Source organism: Malaya genurostris, chromosome 2, assembly GCF_030247185.1.
Source record: "Malaya genurostris strain Urasoe2022 chromosome 2, Malgen_1.1, whole genome shotgun sequence".
Classification (NCBI taxonomy): domain Eukaryota; kingdom Metazoa; phylum Arthropoda; class Insecta; order Diptera; family Culicidae; genus Malaya; species Malaya genurostris.
This window is the reverse complement of record NC_080571.1, coordinates 67,022,348-67,047,712: the sequence shown is the minus strand read 5'-3', so window position 1 is coordinate 67,047,712 and position 25,365 is coordinate 67,022,348. Positions and strand designations below refer to the sequence as shown.

Here is a 25,365-nt window from a genome sequence, read left to right as displayed (position 1 = left end):
TTACTCCAGGGAGCCCGTATGGTCTAACATTTTCAAAAAATCATATTTTTATTTTAAAATTTATTATAATGAAACATTTCAAGAATGTTTTGTCAAATTTGAAGTCAATCGAAGTAGAAATATTGGATCAGTGCGCTGAGCTCTTGCTTCTCCGTAAAATGAGATAGCCATAGATAAAGGTCCATAACTTCTAGAGTTTCGTTCCAATAGGCTTGAAAATTCCACAGAATATTCTTGAAATGTTAAACTATAAGAATATATGAAGAAAAAAATAAATGATTTCTCAAAAGTGTTAGACCCTACCCGCCCCTTAATGCTACTTGCAAAACACTTTTTGTACTTCTCCGGTTCCAAATTAGTACCGTAGAGTTCGTTGTGCCATCCGTTCTGCTGCAATAATCGCTTTAAAAATTGATGAGGAAGTGCCGAGATACTTCTCGCCTAGCCCATCCTGCTGCAAATAGCGTAGAGAACAATTCAACCTTTAGTCTGTAATAGATACACTTTTCTGACTGCTCTGGAAACTTGAGATTTTTCTATAAAGTACTAATTAAAACAGCAAATTTTACTAATAAATTTAAAAGTTAAAAGTTTTCGGACTGATAGGTTTTTGCATCATATAAATTTAACAATAAATCATCGAGCTGCAATCATCCGGAATTCAATTGCCCTAATTGACATTCTGCTAGATATAGTAAAAAGTCCGTAACCCTTTTAGAACGCTATCGAACAAAGGACCAGTACAGTGTTTATCAAATTCGGTGAACATCAAAAGATCTAGTTCGAATGAGCGCTTGACAAGCAGGGTCTTAAAAATAAAAAAAGGAATGAGAGCATACTTGGTGTATATCAACCTACAGGAAAAAAAACTCCCACAGCATTGCAGAGCACCGTACGGTGTCGCTGCTTTATAGACCTTACCTTTCGGCATGCATTTCTCACCAGCTTGGACTTGATCATACTAGCGATGCGTACAAAAGGTGCAAATCTATAAAAAGCAGAGCAAATTATGCTGCAGCAATCAGTTCGCTTTCGGTGCTCGCGTTCAAAACGCTCAATCTTTGTTTCCATCAATGCGTGGCGCATCGTTAGTGTCATGTAAGTTCGGTATTCAGTGGCGGTGTACTAATCGTAGCATTACTGGCATAGTTCTATCCTTATGTGGCCTAACCAGAGTGTGTGTTTTCCGACATCGGTTATGGAATGCCGGAACAAAGCAGTGCAGTTCAAGTGCAATGAGACTCGATTAGGATGACAAAGGTCAACATTGTTTTACTCGTCAGCGTGACCCTGGGATCTTAGGATTGGGATAGGAGCTGTTATCCTTCAGTTAGCTAACGAGCCGTTTGCAATGTGGTTAAAAGTGTTATATTAAGTTTTTACTAGAAAAAAGTTCAAGGACTACTCAAATACTTCTGCAGTATAATTTTATCCGTTTATGAAAAAAATCTCCCATCTTTATTTCAATACAAATTACTTGAATATGACTATCGTTATATTTCAGGGTAACTGTCGCAATATTAAAGAGTTCTGATTGAAAGTTTTTGTTAGAGTTTTATGTGTGTTAATAGTCTTATAAGGAAATAGTGAATAACATCGTTGCTAAGTAACAATTTTTTATTTGAAAAAACTATAAATAACCACATAAATAATTTATTATCATATCCATAGAGACAATAGTGGTTAGTTTCAACATCCATTTGCTTCATATGCTTCGTGGTTGTAAGGTTTTTTATTAGATATTCTTCTGAATGTTCATGGTATTCACGTTGGCATTAATAATCTCTTTTGTTGCAGTGAAAGATGAAAATGCTTCGTTTGTTTTGGATGCGATCATCTACAAATGAGACAATAAAAAACGAATATGAGAGTGTTGTATTGGATTCTTTCATTGAAAATGCGTGACAATTATAAGCTCTGATGAGAGTGGTTGACTCTTTACGATTTCAAATGATGATTGTTACATGAAAGTGAAGTATACAACAGCCCTAAGCTTTTTCAGTGTTTCACATTTGTCCTTTGTGTTGTGTTTGTCCTTCAATTGTTATTATTTTTTTCATTTTTCTAAGCAAAGTCTTTGCACTACATTCCTTTTGTGGAATTTGGCCTTTCTGTTTCAACAGACTTCGCAGCCGATTCTTAGCGTACAGAATCATTGCATGGCTGGTACAACGATCCTACTGACACTATGAACTCTTCCAAATCGGGGTTCGAACATGTGACTACTGGCTTGTAAGACCAGTGCCGTATGCATTGAACCACCAACCCAGGCTGCATTTTCTTTTTTCTACCATATCGTTAAACTCTCATTACTTTTATCACACGATTCCAATTACAATTAAAACGCCGTACTTATGACAGCATAATACTAGCTTTATATTTTGATTTATACTGCCCACAAAAAATTAGTTAAATGTACCCGACATGTGAATCAAAATACTACGGAATAGACATATGTTGAATGGAAACTCTGATTTTAGATCGATATAAAATAAAATTGAGATGCCTTGATTTTTCAATGAACAAGACTGTATATTCAAAGAAAAAAACGTGCTTAATCCACCTAGCAGTGAGATGATACCTTTTTTATCAATCCGCATGTGTTTTTTTGCATGAATATTCATCGGTGTTTCAGTTTTCATGACATTATTCTAATGTCCGTCAATTTAAGTGGCAATTTGAGATTTTAATCACTCATTACTCTGTAATGTCGAAACTGCAAATCGGTTGAATCTAAAAGTGTAACAATTGATTAAACATTCCATGATATGTCGAAGTAATTTCCACTAGAGTTTAAGGTAATTTAAAGTACTTCCAGAGCCGGTATTCAGGAACCAGCATAACCCAAACCGATCCGTATGGCCATATGACGAATAAATTGCAACTGTTTTTGAGTTCAACTTTGAAGCTTTTCGGGATTGTCATCTTCTATATCGCTTTAAATTTTAAAAATTCATCATCCTACAATTCCAGAATCGGAAGTCAGAATTGGATAAAATTGGATTTATTTAAATTTGAACTTTTGTTTCTGAAATTCGATTTGGCTTTTTTTGAGAAAACGATTGAGCTTTGAGAAACGATTCGATACTGGAACCGGAATTCGAAATTCGGTGTAGCCGAAGTCAGACAAATTCACCTGAGTAGCTGTATAGTTTACATTAGTTTCAAAATGTTTGAAAATCAATGTCGACATCTTTGAGGCATGGTAGTGCGAATTAAATTTTTGGGTGCCTTTCGAAACGAAAACTGAATACAACCAAAAATGAAATAAGTTTATTTGGTTATCGGCTATCCAAATCTGCTAACCCGATAAACCTGATTAATTTATGTGAAATAGACATTTTTATACTAATCACCTTGTATCTCCGAAACCGGAAGTTGGATCTGACTGAAAAACAAGATGTTTTATAGAATCCTAAAACTTTTCATTTAAATTTTAGATGATTCTTAGATTTCATTTGAATCTTAGATCGGTTCAGTCATCTACGAGAAAAATGAGTTACACAGTTTTAATTTCGTTTCTCATATCATCCTGTAGCTCCGGAACCAGAGATCGAAACCAAACATAATTCAGGAACCTTGTTTGGGAGTATACGACTTTTCATATGAATCTGAGTTTGTAGAAAACGGTTGAGTCATCTCCGAAAAAAATTGAGTGGAATTATTTGTCACACACGCATTTGCTGATCTCGACGAACTGATTCGAATGGTAGATTAAATCAATATAATCATGGAATTGCTAGAACTTGAAAATGCTGCCATCATCTGGTTTACATATGTCATATTCGAACGATTATGTTGCCAAAAACGAACCGTGCTAAAATCGGTCCGAGGCAAAATATCATGCTGTACACAGTCTTTTGGGTACTTAGAATCAAATGTATGTAACAGTATAAAAAATTGTGTTTTATGTTGCTCCCAAGCATTGCTTTACCAGACAGCGCTCAAAACTTCTACTGCTGGAATGGGGCAAAAAGTAGCTTACACAAAAATTTCGATATCTTCGTTAAAAATGGACGGATTTTACAATCTATGCCTTGTTGGATATGTAGGAATCTAAGTCTGAAAATATATTCTATTTTCAAGGTTAATTGTGACAGATACTGTCAAAAAACTGAAAAGACCTTTCATTTGAGACTAGTTTGATCAAAATCGGTCCAGCCATCTCTGAGATCTCGACCTCTTAGTTGACAACACACATACAGACACACACACATACACACACACACGGACATTTGCTCAGTTCGTCGATTTATAAAAAAAGGTAAAAATACTTATTTCTGCTTTCAAAGCAAATCGAAAATGAAAAACTGTAAAGTAACTCTCGATTCGATTGCCTGCTCCAAATATGTGCATGAAAATTGATGTAAATTCACAAAATATTTGTTTCTGTCTCTTCTCAAAAATCACATTACTATTTAAAACTCGGGCTATCTTTTCTTTATTTGTCCATGATAAAATCTCTTTGCCGATTATTAGCATTACATTTGTCTGGTCAAGAATAGATTTCCCCAATTTGAATTAGTAAAAATATTCTCTTTGTTTATCATATCAATATTTTTTCACAACTGCACAACTTTTATTTCACATGTTACATTTCATATTGATTGATTGTTATATTTTTCTTCTCCATAATTTGCATGGAAGAAACATATAAAAATAGATCAATTATTATATTCTGAGAAGAAACTTTAAAATCTCATGGTGTACAGTAGGGTTGGACAAAATATTGATTTCATCTCCACCAAACTTTTCGTGTTCCTTTTGGGTTCCATAAGAACCATGCAAAATTTTAGCTCGACCGAAGAAACTTTGTTTTCGCGCCGAGGTTTAAAGTTTGTATGGAATTTAGTATGGATGAATTCACTTTTTACAAAAAAAAACTGCTGGAGATCAACCTATGAGCTCTAAAAATCAGTGCATCTTTTCATCTTTTCACATTTTTTCAATTCGACATTTTGTAGAAAAAGTTATTAAAGGAAAACTGGTACAAGGTCCGAACAATGGCTCATTTCTCAATACATCTGGCACCACTGCTGCTAGTGGTGGTGATATAATTTTGCTTTCTTTTATTATTCTATAACGGTTAAGTTGTTTGATGTCTTCACAAAAGTTTCTCAGCTTATTATAAAGACTTTTTTATGTGACAAACCATGTTCCAAAACTCACTGTAAAGAAACTAAAACGTCTAAATTTATAATTTGAAGAAATAGATTTTTGGAATCTTTTATAATATTTTAGATAAACTCAAATTCAATAACTTTGCCGAAGATATAAACTCTCTATCTCTTAAGGTTTATAAGATACGGTACGGTACTATATTATGCAAACCAAATCACAATTTACATGACTTTTTTGTGTCTTTACAGTATCACTTAGAAAATAAACTTCATTCTCTGCTGAGTAAGTATCGTGAAGACATCAAACAACTCGGATCAACCGTTAAAGCATATTAAAAGGAAGTCACATCATATTACTTCCACTAGCGGCAGAGGTGCTAAATATATTTAGGAATGAGCCATTATTCGGACTTTATACCGGTTTTCCTTTGATAACTTTTTCTTCAAACGTCGGATTGTTTTGCGGTCTTCTGAAGTTTTCTAAAATTTTCTTCTCGTTAAATTTTATACGAAAATAACACATGCACTGATTTTTAGAGTTCATAGGTTGATTTCTAGCCAATATTTTTGTAAAAAGTGATTTTCTCCATTCTAAATCCCATACAAATTTTAAACCTCGCTCGCGAAAATATAGGAAAACGAAAAGTTTGGCGAGAAAATAAACCTATTCATCTTTTTCCCATACAAACTTGTTCCGTTAATTATGTTTTCGGCAAAAAAAAATGCTGAAAACGAACGGCAATGCGATATTTTACTGAAATTTCGGCTAAATTCTCGGTTTATTATTTCCGATTTCTCGGGCATTAAAAATGTTGTACTGATATTCGGTTTTGTAAATTACCGTGTTTACCAGCAATTGGTCGTTTTGCCGAAATCAGCGAATTAACGATCAAATCAACTCACCGAAATCTCGGTAAACATCTTTTAGACAACCGAAATTCGGTGATTCATCAAAGTAGCCATTTTTCTTGAGTGCAAAACTGAGTGATGTAAATAAGTGCATGTGTTCTTATGTGGAATTAGTAGCAAATAAAAATTGAATTCGAATATAGCCAAATGTTAACATATTTTTTCTTATTTTACATTGCCTAATTTATTAGCTCAACAGCCAACTTTAGATTTTTTATCGTGATGTCACAAATGAACAACACGCTTAAAAATAGTTACTCGAAAATGAGTAAGATCTCACTCATCTATAGAAAAAGTGGAACAACTCTAATTTAGAGTAACTCCGAAGTTACTCAAATTTGATTTCTTCCACTGGAAACGATATTTGGGTAAAATCTACTCATTTACTGAGTAATACTTAATTTGTACATGTACAGAAAATAGAGTAACTATCACTCAAATTTTGAGTGAAATTTTATTTCACATATACCAAGTATGCAAAAAAATTGCTCCTTTTCTGAGTGTATTATATTAAAATATTAAGTAATTGAACTCAATACTATATCAAGTGGTGGTCACTTGTAGTAGTGTGTCAATCACACTAATACATACATGTCAGTTATGTTCAGGCACCAATCATACACTTATTCCTCATAAATGACATTTGAGCATATTCGTTTCCATTCTAAAGCACAACACGGAGTTTATCATTCCGGTTTTTGCAGACACAACACCGTTTGTGTTGAGCGACTCACCCTCGAAATACGCGATCTCACTAACAAAAACTACAACCTATTGCTACAAATGGTTATTACTACTTTTAGACTGATCTTGCGAATAGTAACAAAAAAAAACGAGTTCATGCGTTAAACTCAAATTTAGAGTAGGAGTTACTCAATATCATTGATGATAACTACTCAATTTTTGACGTTTCCATGTATCATTTGAAAATGAGTAACTAGTACTCAAACTCTGAGTAACTTTTTCTAAGCGTGAAGAATTTATCCATGACAGTTCAGCGGTACTGTTTACAAACAAGTTTAAACAAAATCGAGGAACACATCTCAAACAATCATCTTTACACTTCACAACTAGCCACTTTTTATCAATAACTCTCTGAAACGAATCGTTAATAAATGTTTTGGAACTCTATTTAGGCGATATGGACCGTGAACGTTCTCAACCGTTAGTCAACAGACAAACAAACAAAAAAGCCTGTTAACAAACAGTACCGCTGAATTGTCAAAATGTATTCATCCGATTGAGGTTAGCAGTGACGGTAAAAAACCTAATAATGTAACAAATAAATCAATGATAACGAGTTTTAACTGAAATGTTTATTTTGTATTTAAAATTTTGTTTCGATTAATTGCTTAAAATCTCGGGCTTAGCTCACATGCTTGAACACCGATAATTTCGGTAATTTGTTTCCAAAAGTGACGAAGATCTCGGTAATTCTAGTTTTCTCTAAACCGAAAATCTCGGTAAAAGCAAAGTATCTGTCAAATGAAAAATACCGAGAATATCAGTTGTTTTAATGTTTGCCGAGCACTCGGCTGTTCAAATTTCAGTTTGTTCAGGAAGTCGTATTCGGATGGAGTTTTATAGAGTTCAATGAGATTATAGAACTTGTCATTTGAACCTAAACTTGTGAAAATTGGTTGAGCGATCTTTGAGAAAATCGAGCGCACTTTTTTAATTCTTTTGCACATTTTACCCCATTACTCCGGAACCAGAAGTCAGATCCAGATGACCGGCAAGCTATAGGAGTACAGGGCATTTGGTTTGAATGTAAATTGAAGAAAATCGGTTATTTGGTCTCTGAAAAGTTCGATCCGAGTAAAATTTAATAGCAGTCTATGAGACTGAGAGACTTTTCATTTGAATTTAATGTCGTTTTCGTTTTTAAACTGCACTACACCGGTGCAGTGCTACACCATGGCATGAAAAAACGAACCAAAATGAAGAAAACATAAACAGTAACCCTTGACTACAATAAACGATTCCATTGCACAGAGCTACACCAAACTTTTAATAAGTGCTACATCAGTGGTATCGGTGCAGAAAAAGTGTAGCACTGGTGTAGTACAATTGGTAAAAACGAACGGTTTTAGTGCAGCCTTCGTAGCACCGGCGTAGTGCAATTTAAAAACGAAAACGACATAAATTTGTCAAAATCGGTACAGCTAGCCCGACCATTTTGCATACTCTACAAAATGAGTCGAATGGTCGGTTTCACAGTGAATACATAGTTGTGTAACGATGCCTTTCTCATATGAATCATACTATCATATATAATACTGTGGTATTCTTCAAAATAATTCTTCGATTTTTGAGAAAATAACCGAAATCGGTTTGTTTTTTTTTGTCTACTGAAAAAAAACTATCAATTGGAGAAGATTTGAGGTCGATTTAGAAAACTTTTTACGGTTTTTAGCCCTTTTCAGTGATGGTGTAAATTTTCAACACACTTTACCCTATATTTCCGGATCCGGAAGTCGGATCCAGATGAAATTCAGGAATTACGTATGGAACCGCAGGACCTTTCATGGAACCATTCAAGGACCATCGATAAGAAAAGATAGAACACATATTTTGCACATTTTACCCCATAACTCAGGAACCGGATGTCGGATCCAAATAATATTCAGGAATTTTGTATGGGACCACAAGACCTTACGTTTGAATATAAGTTTGTGAAAATCGGTTCAGCCATTTCCGAGGAAAGTTAGTTCAAAAAACGTTACATACACACACAGGCATTTTGCGTACTCGACGAACTGAGTCGAATGGTGGCCTCGGTTCAAAAGTCGGGTTTCACAGTGATTGCATAACCTTTCTATATGAGAAAGGCAAATAGATTTCAGTAAAGCTCGAACAATCCTATTTCAGGTTCAATTATCTTTGGACCAGTTACACACTCCCTTGAATCTTATTACCAATTTAATGTAAAGCACGTTTTATTTGGCAGTGTAACAATTTGAACCATTTTTTGAGAGCAACACTTTTTTTTCAGAATGTTTTCCCGGCTACTGCTTCTATTCATCTGTAGCAGAATCAGCTCAGCAGGCTACGTTACCGTTCAGCTACCGTATGCCAACCCTGCTGGAATCAACTACGTCAGCGGTCAAACACACTATCAAGCTGGCTTACTGGCAGGTCCAGTGCGATATCAAACGCCCGTTGCATCTCCGATAGCACATCCAGCACCAGCGTTTCAAGTGATCAGAAGTCCGTCCTATTACGCTTACAACCTGCCATCATCTGTGCCAATACCGTATCCTTTCGGTGCATACGGTCAATCGGGCGTATCTCCCGTAGTGTACAATGCCGTCCATCGTCCGTCAGTGATAGCAGTGACCCCGCAAAATGTCCGTCCAGTAGTAACTCAATATCACGTTCCAGCCGTCCAGCCAGTTCATTATCCAACTGTAACAGCTGTTCCAGCCCACGTTCCGGTGGCAGCCGTGACGCCGGTCACTCCGATAGCACCGGTTGCTCCTGTAACTCCCGTCATTAAGACTTTTACAAAATCTGCCACCGACGAAGAGAGTTCGTACTCGGGAAGTACGGAATCACCAATTCATGTAATAAAATCTCGCAAATACAAGGTTCGAAGACCTGCCATTCAAAACCAATTCTATGACATTGAAGAAAGAGTTATTATTCGACCGGTAGGAAGTGCACTTGTCGAATTGGAACATCCAATATCCAAAACAGAAACGAGTGTGAAAACTAAAACGATTGAAACGACACACCATGAAAGTGGTGGTGGTGGTGGTGGTGGTGGTGAGGACTACGGTTATGGTCACGCAGTTAGCACTGAGGCCACTGTAACGCAGAGACCACACATTATACAAACCAATACGGTCTATCACCAGCAGATACCGCAGCAACAAGTCCCAGCGTTGGTGCCTCATCCTGTAGTCGTTCACGGCAGTAACACAGGACATGTGGGTCATCCTTTTGTGGTGCCAGCGGCACAAACTCCAGTTTATGTCAATGTAGGACCACCCGTTTTCACACCAGTGCATTCTATTCCAGCAACGGGTATCATCACGACCCTAAGACCTCCTAGTCACGTAACATACCCGGTACAGGTGGTGACAACTCCTGCTCCAACAGCTGAGAGCACAACCGTAAGTGATGGTGGCTTAGATTACGACGATTCAATCGTTGTTGAAGCACGTGGTGGAGCTCGTACCCCACATGAAACATCTTCAACAGAGAGTTCTCAACATTACTCCACAACTCCAGCCAAGTATAGGAAAAGTGAAAACAACGACGTGGAAGATCTGCCAAAGCGCGGCGATATTGCTATCACATATGCCACCGAGGCTACCCACCAAAGTATATCAAGGGAAGAAGAAATAAATACAACAGAAACAGCGACCACCGCCGAGCCTCAAGTTGCTGTGCAGGCTTCGTTTAAAAATTTGGATATCAATGCTCGTTTCGCTACACAAGACAGCAACAAATCTCAAGCGATCATTGTAACAAATCACTCTCGGTCCCAGTCCCGTCCAAGTAGTGCCGAATTCAGCGAAGTAAGTACATCATCGCCGAGGGTTGTCATTTCCAATGGAATCCCAGCCGATCAGGCTCGATCAAATCAGGAGCTGTTTATTCGCCTTCTCTCGGAGCGTGATTCCATTGCCGAAGTTGGATACGGACCGAATACCGACACTTCCAGCAGCCTAATTAACACTTACGTAAGAAGTCGGGTTCTGTCGGCAACACCAGCCCCGTACAACGCAAAAGAAAGCAGCGAAACTGTCAATATTCGAAGAATTATTGTCTCCCGACCGATCGAAACCGAACAGGAGGTTGAAGTGCGAGAGCACAGTATATCACCGTCGCATGCTAAGGGTTATCAGATAGAAGCCAGCAAAACTCCCGTCTACAGGAATCCGAAGCAACCCATTTACGTACCGGCACCAGCTGCTCCATCAACGGAAACGGCCACAAGCTTCGAAACTCCCCAGAGCGCAACATATCCGGTTCAGGTGCAGGTGACAACCCCGGCGTCTTTTACTGATGATCAAACTACCCAGAGCCAGGATAGTTCAGATTACGATGATACAGTAATTATTGGAGCACGCAGTGGAGCTCGTACCCTGAAAGAGAATCTATCAACGGAACGCTCTCAGGCTCACTCTTCCGCTTCGATCAGGCAAAGAAATTGTGAAGATAATGATAGCAGTCAACAGACCACTACTACTAATGATGATGAAAATTAAAGCATTCTTTGTAAAACGTCGATAAATAAAAAAAAGTGTTCGCACTGTTGTTACTAAAAACCAAACTGCGCTTTGACTTTCTCTGTTTCCATTTAGAAATTCAATTTGAATAAAAATGCGTAAGAACTCATGACCTACCGAACGTCGCACGCCGGCCGTGGCGGCAGCTGACTGGGCTGGGGCGTGTGTGTCTTTCCCAAAAGCAAAATGACTAAGTCACGATCATGTGCCAATGAAAGCAGGTAGGAATAATTGAATTTTAACAAAATGTCATACGATCCGAAAAAAACGACATGTGTCCTAGACCTTTTCTTGATCTACGGCTACTTGTAGGAAAAAAAAGTAAGTATGAGCTAGTTACGTAATGGAACGCCCTATTTCCTGTAGGCATTCTGTAGAAATACCATTGAGGTATTGATTTTCAATGCCACTGTCGCTTCGTTGTTTCTGCATCTCCATTACAAACTCCGCTACATTGGTCCATCTTAAGTCTAGAATGCAGTCCGGCAAAGGTACGGCAGTAAAGTAGATTACGCGAGGAAGACGGTCTTCTGGTCATTGAAAGCCAGCCGCAATCGATAATGTGTATACTCTGGAGCAAGTGACCTTTTACTCAACTGATCGTCAAAAGCATGATATGATACACTTCATATACTCCAGTTTTGAAATTAAATATCCCTCATTGACTTTGACATTTCTTAAACGGATAGATTAACCTTGTGTGGGACAAGCTTATAAGATCCTTTAAAAAGTTCAAATATTTTGATTGATAGCTACTAACATCATGATGATGGATTTCGTTGAACTATATATTTTTGATATTGCTATTCGTGGGGAACAATTGAAATGTGAGCTTTTATATACTCAACATTACACTTCAAAGCCCACTATGCTGAATTGATTCATACGTTTTCAACCAAAGCTTGTTCAATGTACAGCGATTCGGATTAGCTTTGCTGAATATGGGACAGTGAACAGTGTGGCTAGTTAATCTAGTCATTTGGGAATTGTGTAAATAAGTTTTGATCATCAACTATTAGTACCTCTGCTAAGAGATTATATTTCTCTGTACTAACAACAATTAACAAATGTTATTTAAACAACTGTTGCATACCGAAATTTAAATTGATCTCATTCAACATAAAATATCGACACGATGTTCCACACGGAAAAGCCCACGATCACAAATGAGCTAATTTATATTTTGTTTTCTGAATTTGATTGGTTTATGTTTGGAACAACTAATCGATTGTTGAACATATAGAGTTTTTTTTTTAAATTTGTTAGTTTCATATCTAGGAATTCGTTTCGGGAGAGGCCTACAGATAGAAAATAAAACATCTTATTAATGATTCTTTATGTATCTAGTTCTAGGTGTGCCATGAATACCTTTCGTTTCTTGAAACCGTGAGTGCAGTTTAAAACTAACGAAACAAATAGAAAAAACCCTTTTTAATCCACCCATGAAACATTTCTCATACACTTTTTTATTTTCTTTGTGTATGAACTATCATAACCTTTTCAATTTGTACACAGTTAAGTCAAGTTAGTAAGAATTTTTCCTTACTTTGCATCGCCGCACTAAATGATTAAACAGACTTTACCCTATAGTTCTGGAACCAGCAGTCGGATCCGGATGAAATGAAGCAGCAACCTATGAGAGCGAATTCAGCAGCTATAAGTTTTATATGGAAGATCTAAAAGAGAGCTGAAACTGAAACAAACGTATTCCCAGTAAGCCGTTCTGGTGTCATTTATTCGAAAAGTTCTTCTGTCAAATTTAGAACTGGTATACGATGCCGTTCTATTTTTTCTATATTTGAAACACTGTGGGGACCGTCAGTTTTTCTTGTTATAAAATCCAGATATAAATTTTGAAACTGACATAAATTATGCATCTAGAACTAGAACACTACTGAATATGTTCTGAGACTATAGAAAATTTTATTTGAGCCTAAGTTTGTGGAAATCGATCCAATAACCTCTGAAAAAATTTGGTGAGTTTCGTTTTAGAGCTATTAACTACTATTTCCGGTACTTCTGGAACCGGGAACTGGGAGCCAGGTATAGCCAAAGACGGTTCGTTTAGTAAGCAACTAATATAGCCTACAAATTAAATCAGTTTTGAATCACATCTAGAAGAATTTTACCTTTTTCAGCATCGTCGCTCTAAATGACGGTGTGCAATTTTAAACACACTTCACCCTATGAAAGCATGATGAAATTCAATAGCAACCTATGGGACTATGAGATATTTTATTTTATGAGTGGCATTATTTGACACATACTCACACACATACACACACAGTAATTGCTCAGCTCGATGAACTGTGTCGAATGATATAGAACACTTAGCTCTTCGGGCCAATTTTCACTAGTCCATTTTTCAAGTGATTGCATAAACTTTCTATATGAGAAAGGCAATAAGTGTACTTTTATAGAAAAGCATCGTTATCATGATTTTGTGATAATACTAACAAGTACAAATTGAATAAAATATTTACAAATTTACATATTATTCACCTGAAAAATATAGATTTAAATGTAGTAACCCTGCACGCTATACGAAATTAAACAAAGTACGCTGCGAACGGAGCAAAGCAGCACGTAATTTTAAATCGCCCTATAATTTCGGAACCGGAAGTCAGATCTGGATGAAATTATAGAGAATATTTGAGGACAATGAGAGCTTCAATTTGAATCATGACTCGTGAAAATCGGTTTGACCGTTGCTGAGAAATCGAAGTGAGTTCCGTTTTTGAACCTTTCCTTCACTATTACCGGTGCTTCCGGAAACTAAAACCGGGGACTAATAGTCCCAAAGTAGATTTATATATCGATAATCTGACAAGGTCTGCCAACTAGATGAAATTACCTGTAATTCCGGAACCGGAGGTCGAATCGGGATAGAATCTAATAGCAGTCTTTCATTTGAATCTGAGTTTGACCTTTCATTTGAATCTGAGTTTGTAAAAATCGGTTCAGTAATCTCTGAGAAAATTGTGTGACATTGTTTGTCACATACACACTTACATACATACATACACACATACATACACAGACATTTTGTGATCTCGACGAACTGAGTCGAATGGCAAATGAAATTCGTTCCTCCGGGCATCCGTTCAAAAGTCGGTTTTCACAGTGATTGCATAGCCTTTCTATATGAGGAAGGCAAAAATAAAATATAAAAGAAAATTAAAAAAATCATTCAAGTCTTCTGTATTATTTCAGAAGTACGATTGTAGTTCAACAACACGGAAGTAAACATTATCATTTTTCATTTGTCTTTATTTAAAATCAATTCCAATCACGATATGAAGACTATTGAAGAATTCAGTGAAATAACCCATTCGGCGAAATGGCGTTCGACGAAATGACATTCGGGGAAATGACATTTGTCGAAATGACATTCGGCGAAATAACCCTTTCGTCGAAATTCCCCCTTGATCCGCATCTGTCAGTCAGACCCATTGTTCATAAATAATTTCATCAATACATTTTCATCCATTTCATTTAATAAACTTAACGTAAAAAACTCGCAGTACTAGATTGTTTAATATGCAAACATGGGTACCTGTAACAACCAACAGGTACATTTTTATAAGATCAGGAAAAATATAACAGGCTTACCCTAAGAAAATACAAAGTATATTTATTTCAGAAAACCGGAAAATATATTTCTTCATTCTTTACGAACACTGGGAAACATATTTTCTGATTCCTTTCTCTAATTCTAACAACCATATCATGGAATGAATACAAGCTTTTGCTTAAAAATTTGTTTATAGTTTCGGCCTGGGTTGGCGGTTCAATGCATAGGACGCTGGTCTTACAAGCCAGTTGTCGTATGTTCGAGCCCCTACCTGGAAGGATTCTTAGTGTCAGTAGGATCCATAGTACTAGCCATGCAATGATTCTGTACCACTAAGAATCGGCTGCGAAGTCTGTTGAAACAGAAAGGCCAAATTCCACAAAAGGAATGTAATGCCAAAACTTTTCTCAAAAAAATTTGCTTATATGTCAACAAACCGTACGAACGGATGCCATAAACCAACTATACCAGATATCGCCAAACTTTAAGGAATATGGTTTGGATTATACATGGAATAGGTTTATACGAAGGTCTGATGGTACTTTTACATGCAGGAAGATTCAAAGATCATCCAAAATCGTAACAAACAGAAAAATCCCGATCGTTTTCAATTCGCTGTATCTCGAAAACCGTAGCATATAGCAAAATGTTGATTAACATCTTTTCAATTGGAAATTTTGTGTTCTTTTATAAAATTTTGTTGAAATATATAAAAAAAACTAGCTGAATTACCCGACGTTGCTCGGAAATGTTTCGAAAGGGAAGGCCGAAAAAAATTCTCGAAGTTGTCCTGCTTAGTGAAATACTCTGATTATAGTGAAACATAACTTAGAAGGAAACCCGATTGAACAATACTCCGTTCATGTTCAGATTGCGACTGATCAGTGTCCCATCTCAGATCTCACAATAATCATAATTTTCATGGTATGCTCGACAAATTGGGTCAGTTTTTTTTATTTGAACCCTTTTGTTACAAACATTTAAAACACCTTTCTCTCTATAAATATCTTCTTAGTAACCTCCGAGTTTCATATGTGTATGTGCTTGTAAATGGCTTTCATGGCTATGAACACTTGCTACTCCCTCCTCTTTATAAAAATTTTTATAACATCATTAATTGCTCAAAATTTTCCATCTGCTAATGATTATTTTATAACGGAATACTGTTTAACATCATAACTACATTCATAATATAGAATAACGTTTTAATATAATTTATTTTACCAAGTTTTTAACCATTTTGGTCGTTCATCGGGGAGGAAAACCTGTAGAATAACGTTTCAGTGCATACAAATGTTGTTGTAAACTTATTTCCATCACCTTGAGTCGATACATAATAAAATGTACATTGATTGTATGATTTCGTCAATTCAGATCAATGTTGAGAATACTAATTCCCCCTCACAAGAGGGCGTGAAAATTTTTGTGAACCTCACTTAGTTGCTAGAAATATACTGTACTTGTTAAGAAGTACCAATTTTTCGTAAAACCCCATAAATTTTCTCTTACATTTTCCATGTTCAGGGCACTTACTCAACTCTCATCCTCAAAATAACCTTATAATCTACGATTTATTAATTTTATTTGTTTTGACGTAAAGCCGCCATAACTAAGTTCAGTTTTTGCAATGACTGAGCGGAAACATATATTGGAGAAGCCAAATGAATGAATCTTTTAGAGTGACTAAAACAAGATTCAGAGTGGCGAAATGGTAGCGCGTATGCAGGGAAAGCATAAGAACGCAGGTTCGAGTCCTGTCTCTGAGCGTATCTTTTCCAAAAAAATCATCTCTTCTGGTAGTTTTTCATTCATTTGGCTTCTCCAATATATGTTTCCGCTCAGTCATTGCAAAAACTGAACTTATAATCTATTTTGATTTACCTTCCTTTTTGTCAGTGAACTTACTACAGATCTCCTCCATGATTACCCTGAGTAGTGTAGAAAGTATCTATTCTTTTCAATAAATATCGATTCCCACCCTTGGTACATGTGCCAAACTTGGTGGCGATTCGTTTGGTTGTTTCGTAGTTATGCTGAGATTTAAATACACTCGCGTTCATAAGCAGATGAAGATTAGTTTCCCTTAGTTCTTTGAATTTCCCGCAAAATGAAACCAGATCTTTTAAAATTATTGAAATAAGATTGCGTTGCATTCAAATTAACAAAAGCAATACTATCTACAACGACATTGAAATTCTTGCCCCTCTCTAGTTTTACAAAATAATGGGAGATGAAAATATATTTTTAAAAACCCCTCCTTCTAGTCTAAATGTCGATTCTCTTCAAATTATATAAATTTCGTCATTGACCCCTTCCCCCCATGTTAAGGACACTTGCTACACACTTTCCCCCCCGAAATGTTCTAATGATAATCTCTGAAGAGCAAGAAGTATCTGTGCCCAATTTGATAGCAATCCGTTCAGTAGTTCCGGAGTTGTGCCATTACAAACATTACATCCCCTTTTCAGAGGCACGTACTACATCCACCCCACACGAATACCCTTATAATCCTACCTAAGTTGCGCAATAAGTAAGTCTTCAAAAAGTATCGATTCTCGTCAAATTATACAAATTTTTTCATGACCCCCTCTGTTAAGAACACTTACTACGCTCCCTCCCATCTAGAAATACCCTTATGACCTTTTCAGAAGAGCAAGATGTATCTGTGCCAAGTTTGGGGGCAATCTGTTCAGTAGTTTCGAACCTTTGCCATTTTAAACATTACACCCCCCTTTTTAAAGGCACTTGCTACATCCACCCCCCGTATAGTCATATCTAAGGTATGCAATATGTATCTATGATCTTTGAAACGTTTCGATTCTTGTCAAGTTATATCACCCTTGTTTATGGCATTTGCTACGCTACCTATAAAAATACTCCTTAAAACATCTCTGAAATGCAGGAAGTACCTGTGCCAAGTTTGGTGGCAATCCGTTCAGTAGTTCCGAAGTTATGGCGTTATAAATATACAAACTTACATCCATTTATATTTATATATTATTCCTCCATCATAGAAATTTGGACTACAACATATCCAGAAATACAAAAAAAAATCAAAGACATTTTTTTCAAGTACTAAATTTGTTTACATAGTCCTTATATTTATAGGCACCATCGGACCCACCGTATTCAAAACAAACATTATTGAAAATTTTCAAAGGATTTTTACATAGTCCCTTCTCAAAACTAAGGCTAGAATAAGAAGGGCAAATTGATGATGCAAATTGTTTCGTTTGCTAAACTTACTAAAAGTAACACTCCGTACAGTCATAACTCACAAAAAAGTAACGCATGTAACGCTTCTTAACACCTATAACTTACAAAAAAGGTAACGCATGTAACGCTTCGTAACACCTTTAACTCTAAGACAAGACCTGACAACTGGCTTCTTATTCTTCCTTCCGAATCATCCTTCTCGTCATTTTCGCCCTGTGGAATAAATACCAACGTATCGGCTACAGTGTAGCCATATTCACAGATTTTTTAACAACTCTGCTAGGAAAAAAATATTTATTTATAGACTTGGTTTTTGATTTGAAATAAACATGAAAATTGTTTTGGTGAATGCATTTCTTTATTATATATTAATGCTTAAAAACAATTAATTGAGCTTTGATGACAAAACACGAACCATCTCATGTTGAACGCAAAATCGAATCCATTGTTGACGTATTACCGGATCTTTTGGAAACCGGAAAAAGCCAGGTTTGGATAGAAATGCTTAGTGCGACCACAGTGTGGAACACAACAGTTCATTCTTCTCGTAAAAATAAACACACTTTCGAGTTTACACTAATTTAACAAATCTTTTTTGGTTACAATTTAATTCACTAAAAAGAAGAACGGCTTGATGCTTATTTAAATTACACAGTGCTGCCACTATAAACATTTATTACCAATGAGATTGAAAAAAAAGTGAAACATTCTCCGAAAATTTTCATTTTCATTGGTGAGCTAAAATTATACATTTTTAAAAAAGTTTTTCTGATTATCTTTATACCTGGCATCATTGCTCGCGTACCCTGCAAAAGTTTTTTCTTTTCACAATGTGCAGGTAGCAACATCAAAATCAGCCAATCAGAAACTGGTCCATTTTGGAACAAAAGCAGCCCCCCAGATGTCAGGTCTTGTCTTAGCTTTAACTCATGAAAAAATAACGTTTTGTAACGCCAATAACTTACAAAAAGTAACGCATGCAACGCTTCGCAACGTTTATAATTTACTAAAAAGTAACACTTCGTAACACCTATAACTTCCTTAAAAGTAACGTATCGTAATTTGTTTACCGTAAGGTTCTAACCCCTATAACGGTTTTTAGCATTCATAATTTCCACAAAATTACGCATATGATTTGTAACCCTCTATTTAAGAAAATTATCGTATGCAACGCTTTCTAGCTTCTTTCACTGAACGTAACGCATCCCATCTTCCATATTGGAGACTGGTATAGCGTGCCTTTCACGCAACACGCCTGGGTTCGATTCCGAACCCCGCGCATAGAATCTCAAAGTTTTTCTAGTTCGAAGAGGCTGATGACCTTAAGGTTAAAACATCTATTTGGAAAAAAATTCCATAATGTCATTACCATTATCCACAATATTGACACTGTAAAACAAATTCTGAGAACGAAGTAAGAATTGTCAAGTTATTTGCACTTTCATATGAAAAGTATCCTATTGTTCATGGAACTAAATGTGCAAAATATTTTCCCAACTCTTCTTGTATTTGAGTCAGAAATTTCGGGTGTCCTAAAATTGAGCTTTTACTTTGTCCTCAACATTATCCTATTATGCCAACTGTTCTGTTTTTGTTCGGATAGTACGAAATACGAAAGTGTTCTACTAACATTTTCACAAGCTACAAGATAGAATGAAACATTTTACTAAAAAGAATAATAGTCCACTGGTAGGTGAGTTAGTTCCATTCCAGTTAGCTGGCGAACAAGGAAGTGATCTCATATGAGCAACGGTTTCAATTCATAGCACGAGATCACAATATGACAATATTAAATATAGAAGTATGCGTTGATTCAAGAAACCTAGCGGTACTATTTTGGACCTGACAAATCGCTCGTAGCACACCTCCGGCACTGGTCGCTTGACCTCGGCAATGATCTTTAAGAGGCACAAATCAGTTTTCTCGCGTACATTTACTTCCAGTTCCACCGTTGCGTTGCGGTACATTTACTATGCACGGGTTGACTTTTTGCACTTTGTTCGTACAGCTCGGAGCCATGTTGGATATTTGCTCACATCGATTTCGTGACGAGGAATGTCCGCGCGGTGCAGGGGTCCACTGAACTGTTGTCATGCGAAGTGAGCAGATCTAGCAGATGTCCTCTAAATGTGTGTTTATGTTTATTCAAGCCTACGGAGACAACTTAGAACAAGTCGAGTCTATTAAGGATCTAGATGATGTTTTTATACGAAAATTTTATGCACTGTCACATAAATTTGGTGTTCAAATTTGCTTATATAGATTTTTTTAGCAGCTCCTAAAACCTGTAGATGCGATTGTAATTGGTTTGTCATTTTGATCGATCATAAAATTAAACTATTAAATTAATCGCTTACTATTATTTAGGTTTTTTTTTTGATTTCAACCCGCGAAACGTTTACATATGACACGAACACAAATAGGCACAACCAAACCAGCCGGCGAACCGATCCAGCGATGACAGTCACGTGATGGGAAACGGGTTCGTTGAGCGGAATTTTCGCTAATTCTCATACATACGTAAGCATATTCTATTCTCGGAACTCTTGATTCTCCTTTTTCTGTTCCTGCTTACTGCTGAATGACCTTGATAATCCGGTAAACCGGTTTGCTATGTTCCGGTTCGATGCCACAATCTAAAACAACAGATCTGTCTGTACTTACGGAAGTTGGCTGGGACTCTCGCCATCGCCACCGGTATGGAGTATGACAATATAAATGGATAGGGTAGCTCAAAAAATGTATCACACAAAGATAATGCTGATGATGATATTCAGCTGACTATGTTTTTCAGAAGCCCGATACAAAGAACTGGACATCGAGAAGTCTTAATAAATGTCCGAAGAAACTCACAATTTTCGAACTATCAAAGCTGAATCGGCCTAATGTACAACTCATGTCTCTTGTTTTTTTTTATATCTTATACTATACAATAGAGTCTGTAAACGAGACTAGTTGCACGATGATCAGTGCACGATCATTCCGCTATCTGCCTGGCTGTATCCGATTGAAATTTTAATCGAACATGCTTTAATTGATGTTTACACTATCTCAAGAAGATTGTGATTGTATGAAGGAATAAAGGGTAAAATGAGTCATTTGTATGAACTGTTATAATTTTTTTGCATAACAAATTCAATAGCTCTTTAAATCTAAAAATTCGAAGTACTACATTTTCTGATATTTTTTATTTTATAAACTTTTTCGAATCAATTTCTTTTACGAAGTTTATACTTAAACATTTTCACAAAGAAACTGTTCAATCTTAACTTTGAATAAATAAACAAACATGTATGAATTTGGTAAAAAGTCGAAAACGAAACGTAAATAACGGTCATGTTCTCTAAACACAATATATAATAGGCTAACCACCAAAAGACCAATACCGAAATCGGCCAGTATAAGTTGAAATATAGCACTCGACGTTGAACTACTAGGTGACTAATTTCAGTATTTATAGATCTAGGAGCCTCTATGTGCCTGGTGATCATGAAACTGATTGATGTTCCGAATGAACATTGCACAGTGGTCCGAAACGGGAAATTAGCGTGACAAAAATATTGTCACTATCAAATATTAGTTTTGCCTTTCTCATATAGAAACGTTATGCAATCACTGTGAAAACCGATTGTTGAACCGAGGCCCGGAGGGCCGAGTGTCATATACCATTCGACTCAGTTCGTCGAGAACGCAAAATGTCATGTGTGTGCGTATGTGTGTATGTAACGTCTTGTGGTCCCATAAAAAATTCCTGAATATTATTTGGATCCGACTTCCGGTTCGAGAGTTATGGGGTAAAATGTGCGAAAAAATGAAAATATATGTTCTAACTTTTCTCATAGATGGCGCAATCGATTTTCACAAACTTAGGTTCAAATGAAAGGTCCTGTGGTCCCATATGTAATTCCTGAATTTCATGCGGATCCGACTTCCGGATCCGGAAATATAGGGTAAAGTGGGTTAAAAATTGTATACCATCACTGAAAATGGGGAAAAACCTCACTGAAAATGGGGATAATTTTACTAAATCGACCTCAAATGTTTTCCAATTGATAGTTTTTATCAGTAGACGGTCAAACAAACCGATTTCGGTTATTCTTTTAAGAATCGAAGAATTTTTTTTTGAAAAATACCACAGTATTATATATGATAGTATGATTGATATGAGAAAGGCATCATTACACCACTATGTGGATTAAAACAGGTTTTGTTTTGTAGTTGTTGTCTTCAAAAAAGTTGTTTGTAATCAAATAATGCTCCTTTTAATGAAAAAAGTTACTAGGGAGGTCCTTATTTAGATTGAAATCTGAAATCTAACTTTCTTAATTGAACTCAAAAATGATTTCGTTGTACAATAAAGTTGTAGAAAATTTTATTTTGAGCAACTTTGCTTAAAAAAGCACCTCTCCAGCTTTTCATTTGATCGAGTTACATAGATTTTCCCCAGTAAAAGTAGGGTGCCTCCTGAAAAATCAGTTTTTTTGTTCTAACTTTTTTGTGAAACGTTCTATGGAAAAGTTGTTTTCAGAAGAGTTGTTGAACTAATTATTGCGCACAATTTTGCTCAACCAAACTTTTTCATATGAGCTATAAGTGAAAAGTTATGATTGTTTTTTTTTTTGTCAAAAACTAGTCCACCTTCAAATATCAATATTCATTACATGCCAGATCGATAAAAATGTATCCTATGCGGTTCCTGAAAGGGCATAATATAAGTAAAAATTTAAGAGAAAATTAGAAGGGTGTTATTTTTTTAACTTATTGAAATTATTATTTTTACGTTTCGTCTTTGACTCATCAGTGCAGAGCAGTTCAAATTGAACTGCTTAGTGCTAAACTCGGCAGTTCAATTTGAACCGCTAAGCAGACGTAAAGTTTCTGCTACTTACAGAACACTTTTTGTTTTGCAACGGAGTGCAATGTCTTTTCTGACGTGCCGAACGAAAACGTTGAAATTAATTTTAAAAATACCTTCAAAAAAATCAAAAACATTGCATAACTCTTAAACGCGTTAACGTATCTACATACTTTCTTCAGCAAAATAATAGTATCAAATTAGTTCTACAAATGTTCCATACATTGTCCTTTCGAGAAATGAGACACACTAAAACTACAGCCGAAAATGGGGAATCGAAGTCTTCCTGATGCTCTATTTGGAGTTTCGGACCACTTCTTGTGAAATCCTAAATGGTTTCACATGACGGAAGAGGAAATACTGTCCAGTACTTGTGGAATAGATTTATTTCGTTCAGAAATATTATTGCGTCGTTGATATTTCTAATTTCCATGAAGAGTTTCATGTCATCTGCATACATAAGCACTTTTAGATATATGAGTGTGACGGAAATGCCATTTATAGGCAGTATGAAAAGAAGAGGTCCTAGATGAGAGCCCCGAGGTACGTCAGATGTTACATTAATTGATTCCTACAGAATGTTATGAAAGTGAATTCATTGTACACGTCTCTTAAAGTTTTTTACATTAGTTTGACATTACATTTTGCAGTTGTTGTAAAAGTTTTTCGTTTAAATTTTCTTTGTAAGTCTGTGTTTCGGCACTTTCAAATACAAAGTAGAATTCGAAAACTGATGATCCGAAGAATGATTTTTAACATGTAAACAAAGCAAATGACGCTTACATGCTGGGAAAAATACACACTGGTTTATAAGAAGCAACGCACCAACTTTTGATGTGGAACACATCTTTATTTTCTATATAGGGGTGCAAATCAGAAACTCAAGGAAAAATACACGTAGAAATGTGGTCAGGTTTTAAACACTAAGAGCTCAGCATATTTGGTATCAATTAATAATATCATTTCATTAATTGATTGGAAATATTTCTAAGATTCGAGATGTATCAAGTCACGTATTTTCAATTATATATGATTGAAATTTTGATTAGTAGCGAGCAGTGTCCTATTTTGTCGTCCTCCATAGACGACGGTTTTGAAGAAGTAAGCGATATATCAAAGGGAAAGCATTGCTCTGATTGGTCAATCGATGCAAAAGCGAAGTTGTTGGAAGCACGCGAATCTATAAATAGAAGTGAAATTATAGCTAATGTTTCAGCCCTACGCGTACCATGCTAGAGGTAGGTTGTTGCTAAACAGCACGATAAAAAGTGCCATAAAACGATTTGAAGCTTTATTTGGTATGCTCTGATCTTGTATCATGCAATCTCGAATGAAATTTTATGTTATGTCGTTTCGCCTGAGAAATTGACAACTACCCCAGGATAAATTTTGAGTGCTTAAGATTATTTCTAATTAATATAAGATGAACTCGATTGATAATGATAAAAAGTTTATCGTTTCAACCGAAATCGCAAAATGGTGAAGAAACTTAACGCTATAAAAATAACTACTTGCATACAAAACTTGAACACAAGCTTGGTGAAGAGAAGCTTTAATATGAAAATCCGTATCGCAAGTATGTACAAAGATATAATTGCATACATTTGGGATATTCGTGTAATTTCGTCGGCTATAAAAACAATCAATGTTCGGTGTTGGTTCCTAATCAAGATCAATCTAAACAGACTCTCGTGCAATTGCGGATTCAAAAGTGTGACGTTTGATTGAACTGTTTGATTGTAGATCATTAGAAATTTTGGTTGCCTTGTTCCACATCAATGGCTCGAACAACCCCATGGGGCTGATCCTGGTAGTTTTTTTTAACTACACGACATTTGAATTGTTGTAAAAGCTCGAATCCCAAAGCAATATTTGCCACATGCTCGAATCTTTTTTCACTCACACCAACACTGCACTGATTATGTGCATTTTGCAACTTTTACTGTCTCGCTTCTAGAACTGTAACATTCTATTCATTAACATATTCTACACTCTTAGAAAAAATGAAACTTACATTGGACGTAAATTCAAACATGACGTAATTTCTTCGGTGATGAAAGAATATTACATTTATTAGCATGTAAAAATAAAAATTTGTGTTTGTATCGATGTCAACTTCTACTAAAATAACCATGGAATTCCTTATATGATTTATATTTACGTGCTTTCAATCGACAATTTTAGTGAATTGTGACGCTCCTTTTATGTGCATTTAGAGAGACACAAATCACGCTGATGAAATGAGTAAAACAATACATCAAATAATGTTATAGTTGTTTGTTGTAGGTTTACATACTCAGTGGTGGAAAACTTTGCATAGTTTTGGGAATATTTTAATGGTTCTAAAAAGAATCGATTTGCAAAATTCATCCGATGTTTACAGCTGTTCAGTACTTTCTGTAACCATTTATTTACCCACATCAGAATTCTCGACATTCAGGAATTGGAATT

At 36.0% G+C, this 25,365-nt stretch overlaps 1 protein-coding gene across 1 annotated transcript; it reads left to right on the top strand.

Annotated features, from left to right (window-relative positions):
• Positions 1–1,023: 1,023 nt before the first annotated feature.
• Positions 1,024–11,313, top strand: LOC131429492 (calphotin-like). The gene is made up of 2 exons (XM_058593631.1): positions 1,024–1,098; positions 9,025–11,313. Exon 2 carries the CDS (start codon positions 9,026–9,028, stop codon positions 11,246–11,248), a length of 2,223 nt encoding a protein of 740 aa, XP_058449614.1. The 5' UTR covers positions 1,024–1,098; position 9,025; the 3' UTR covers positions 11,249–11,313.
• Positions 11,314–25,365: the final 14,052 nt, after the last annotated feature.

Coding starts and splice junctions, on each gene's coding strand:
- LOC131429492 (XM_058593631.1), top strand. CDS start 9,026: ATGTTTTCCCGGCTACTGCTTCTATTCATCTGTAGCAGAATCAGCTCA.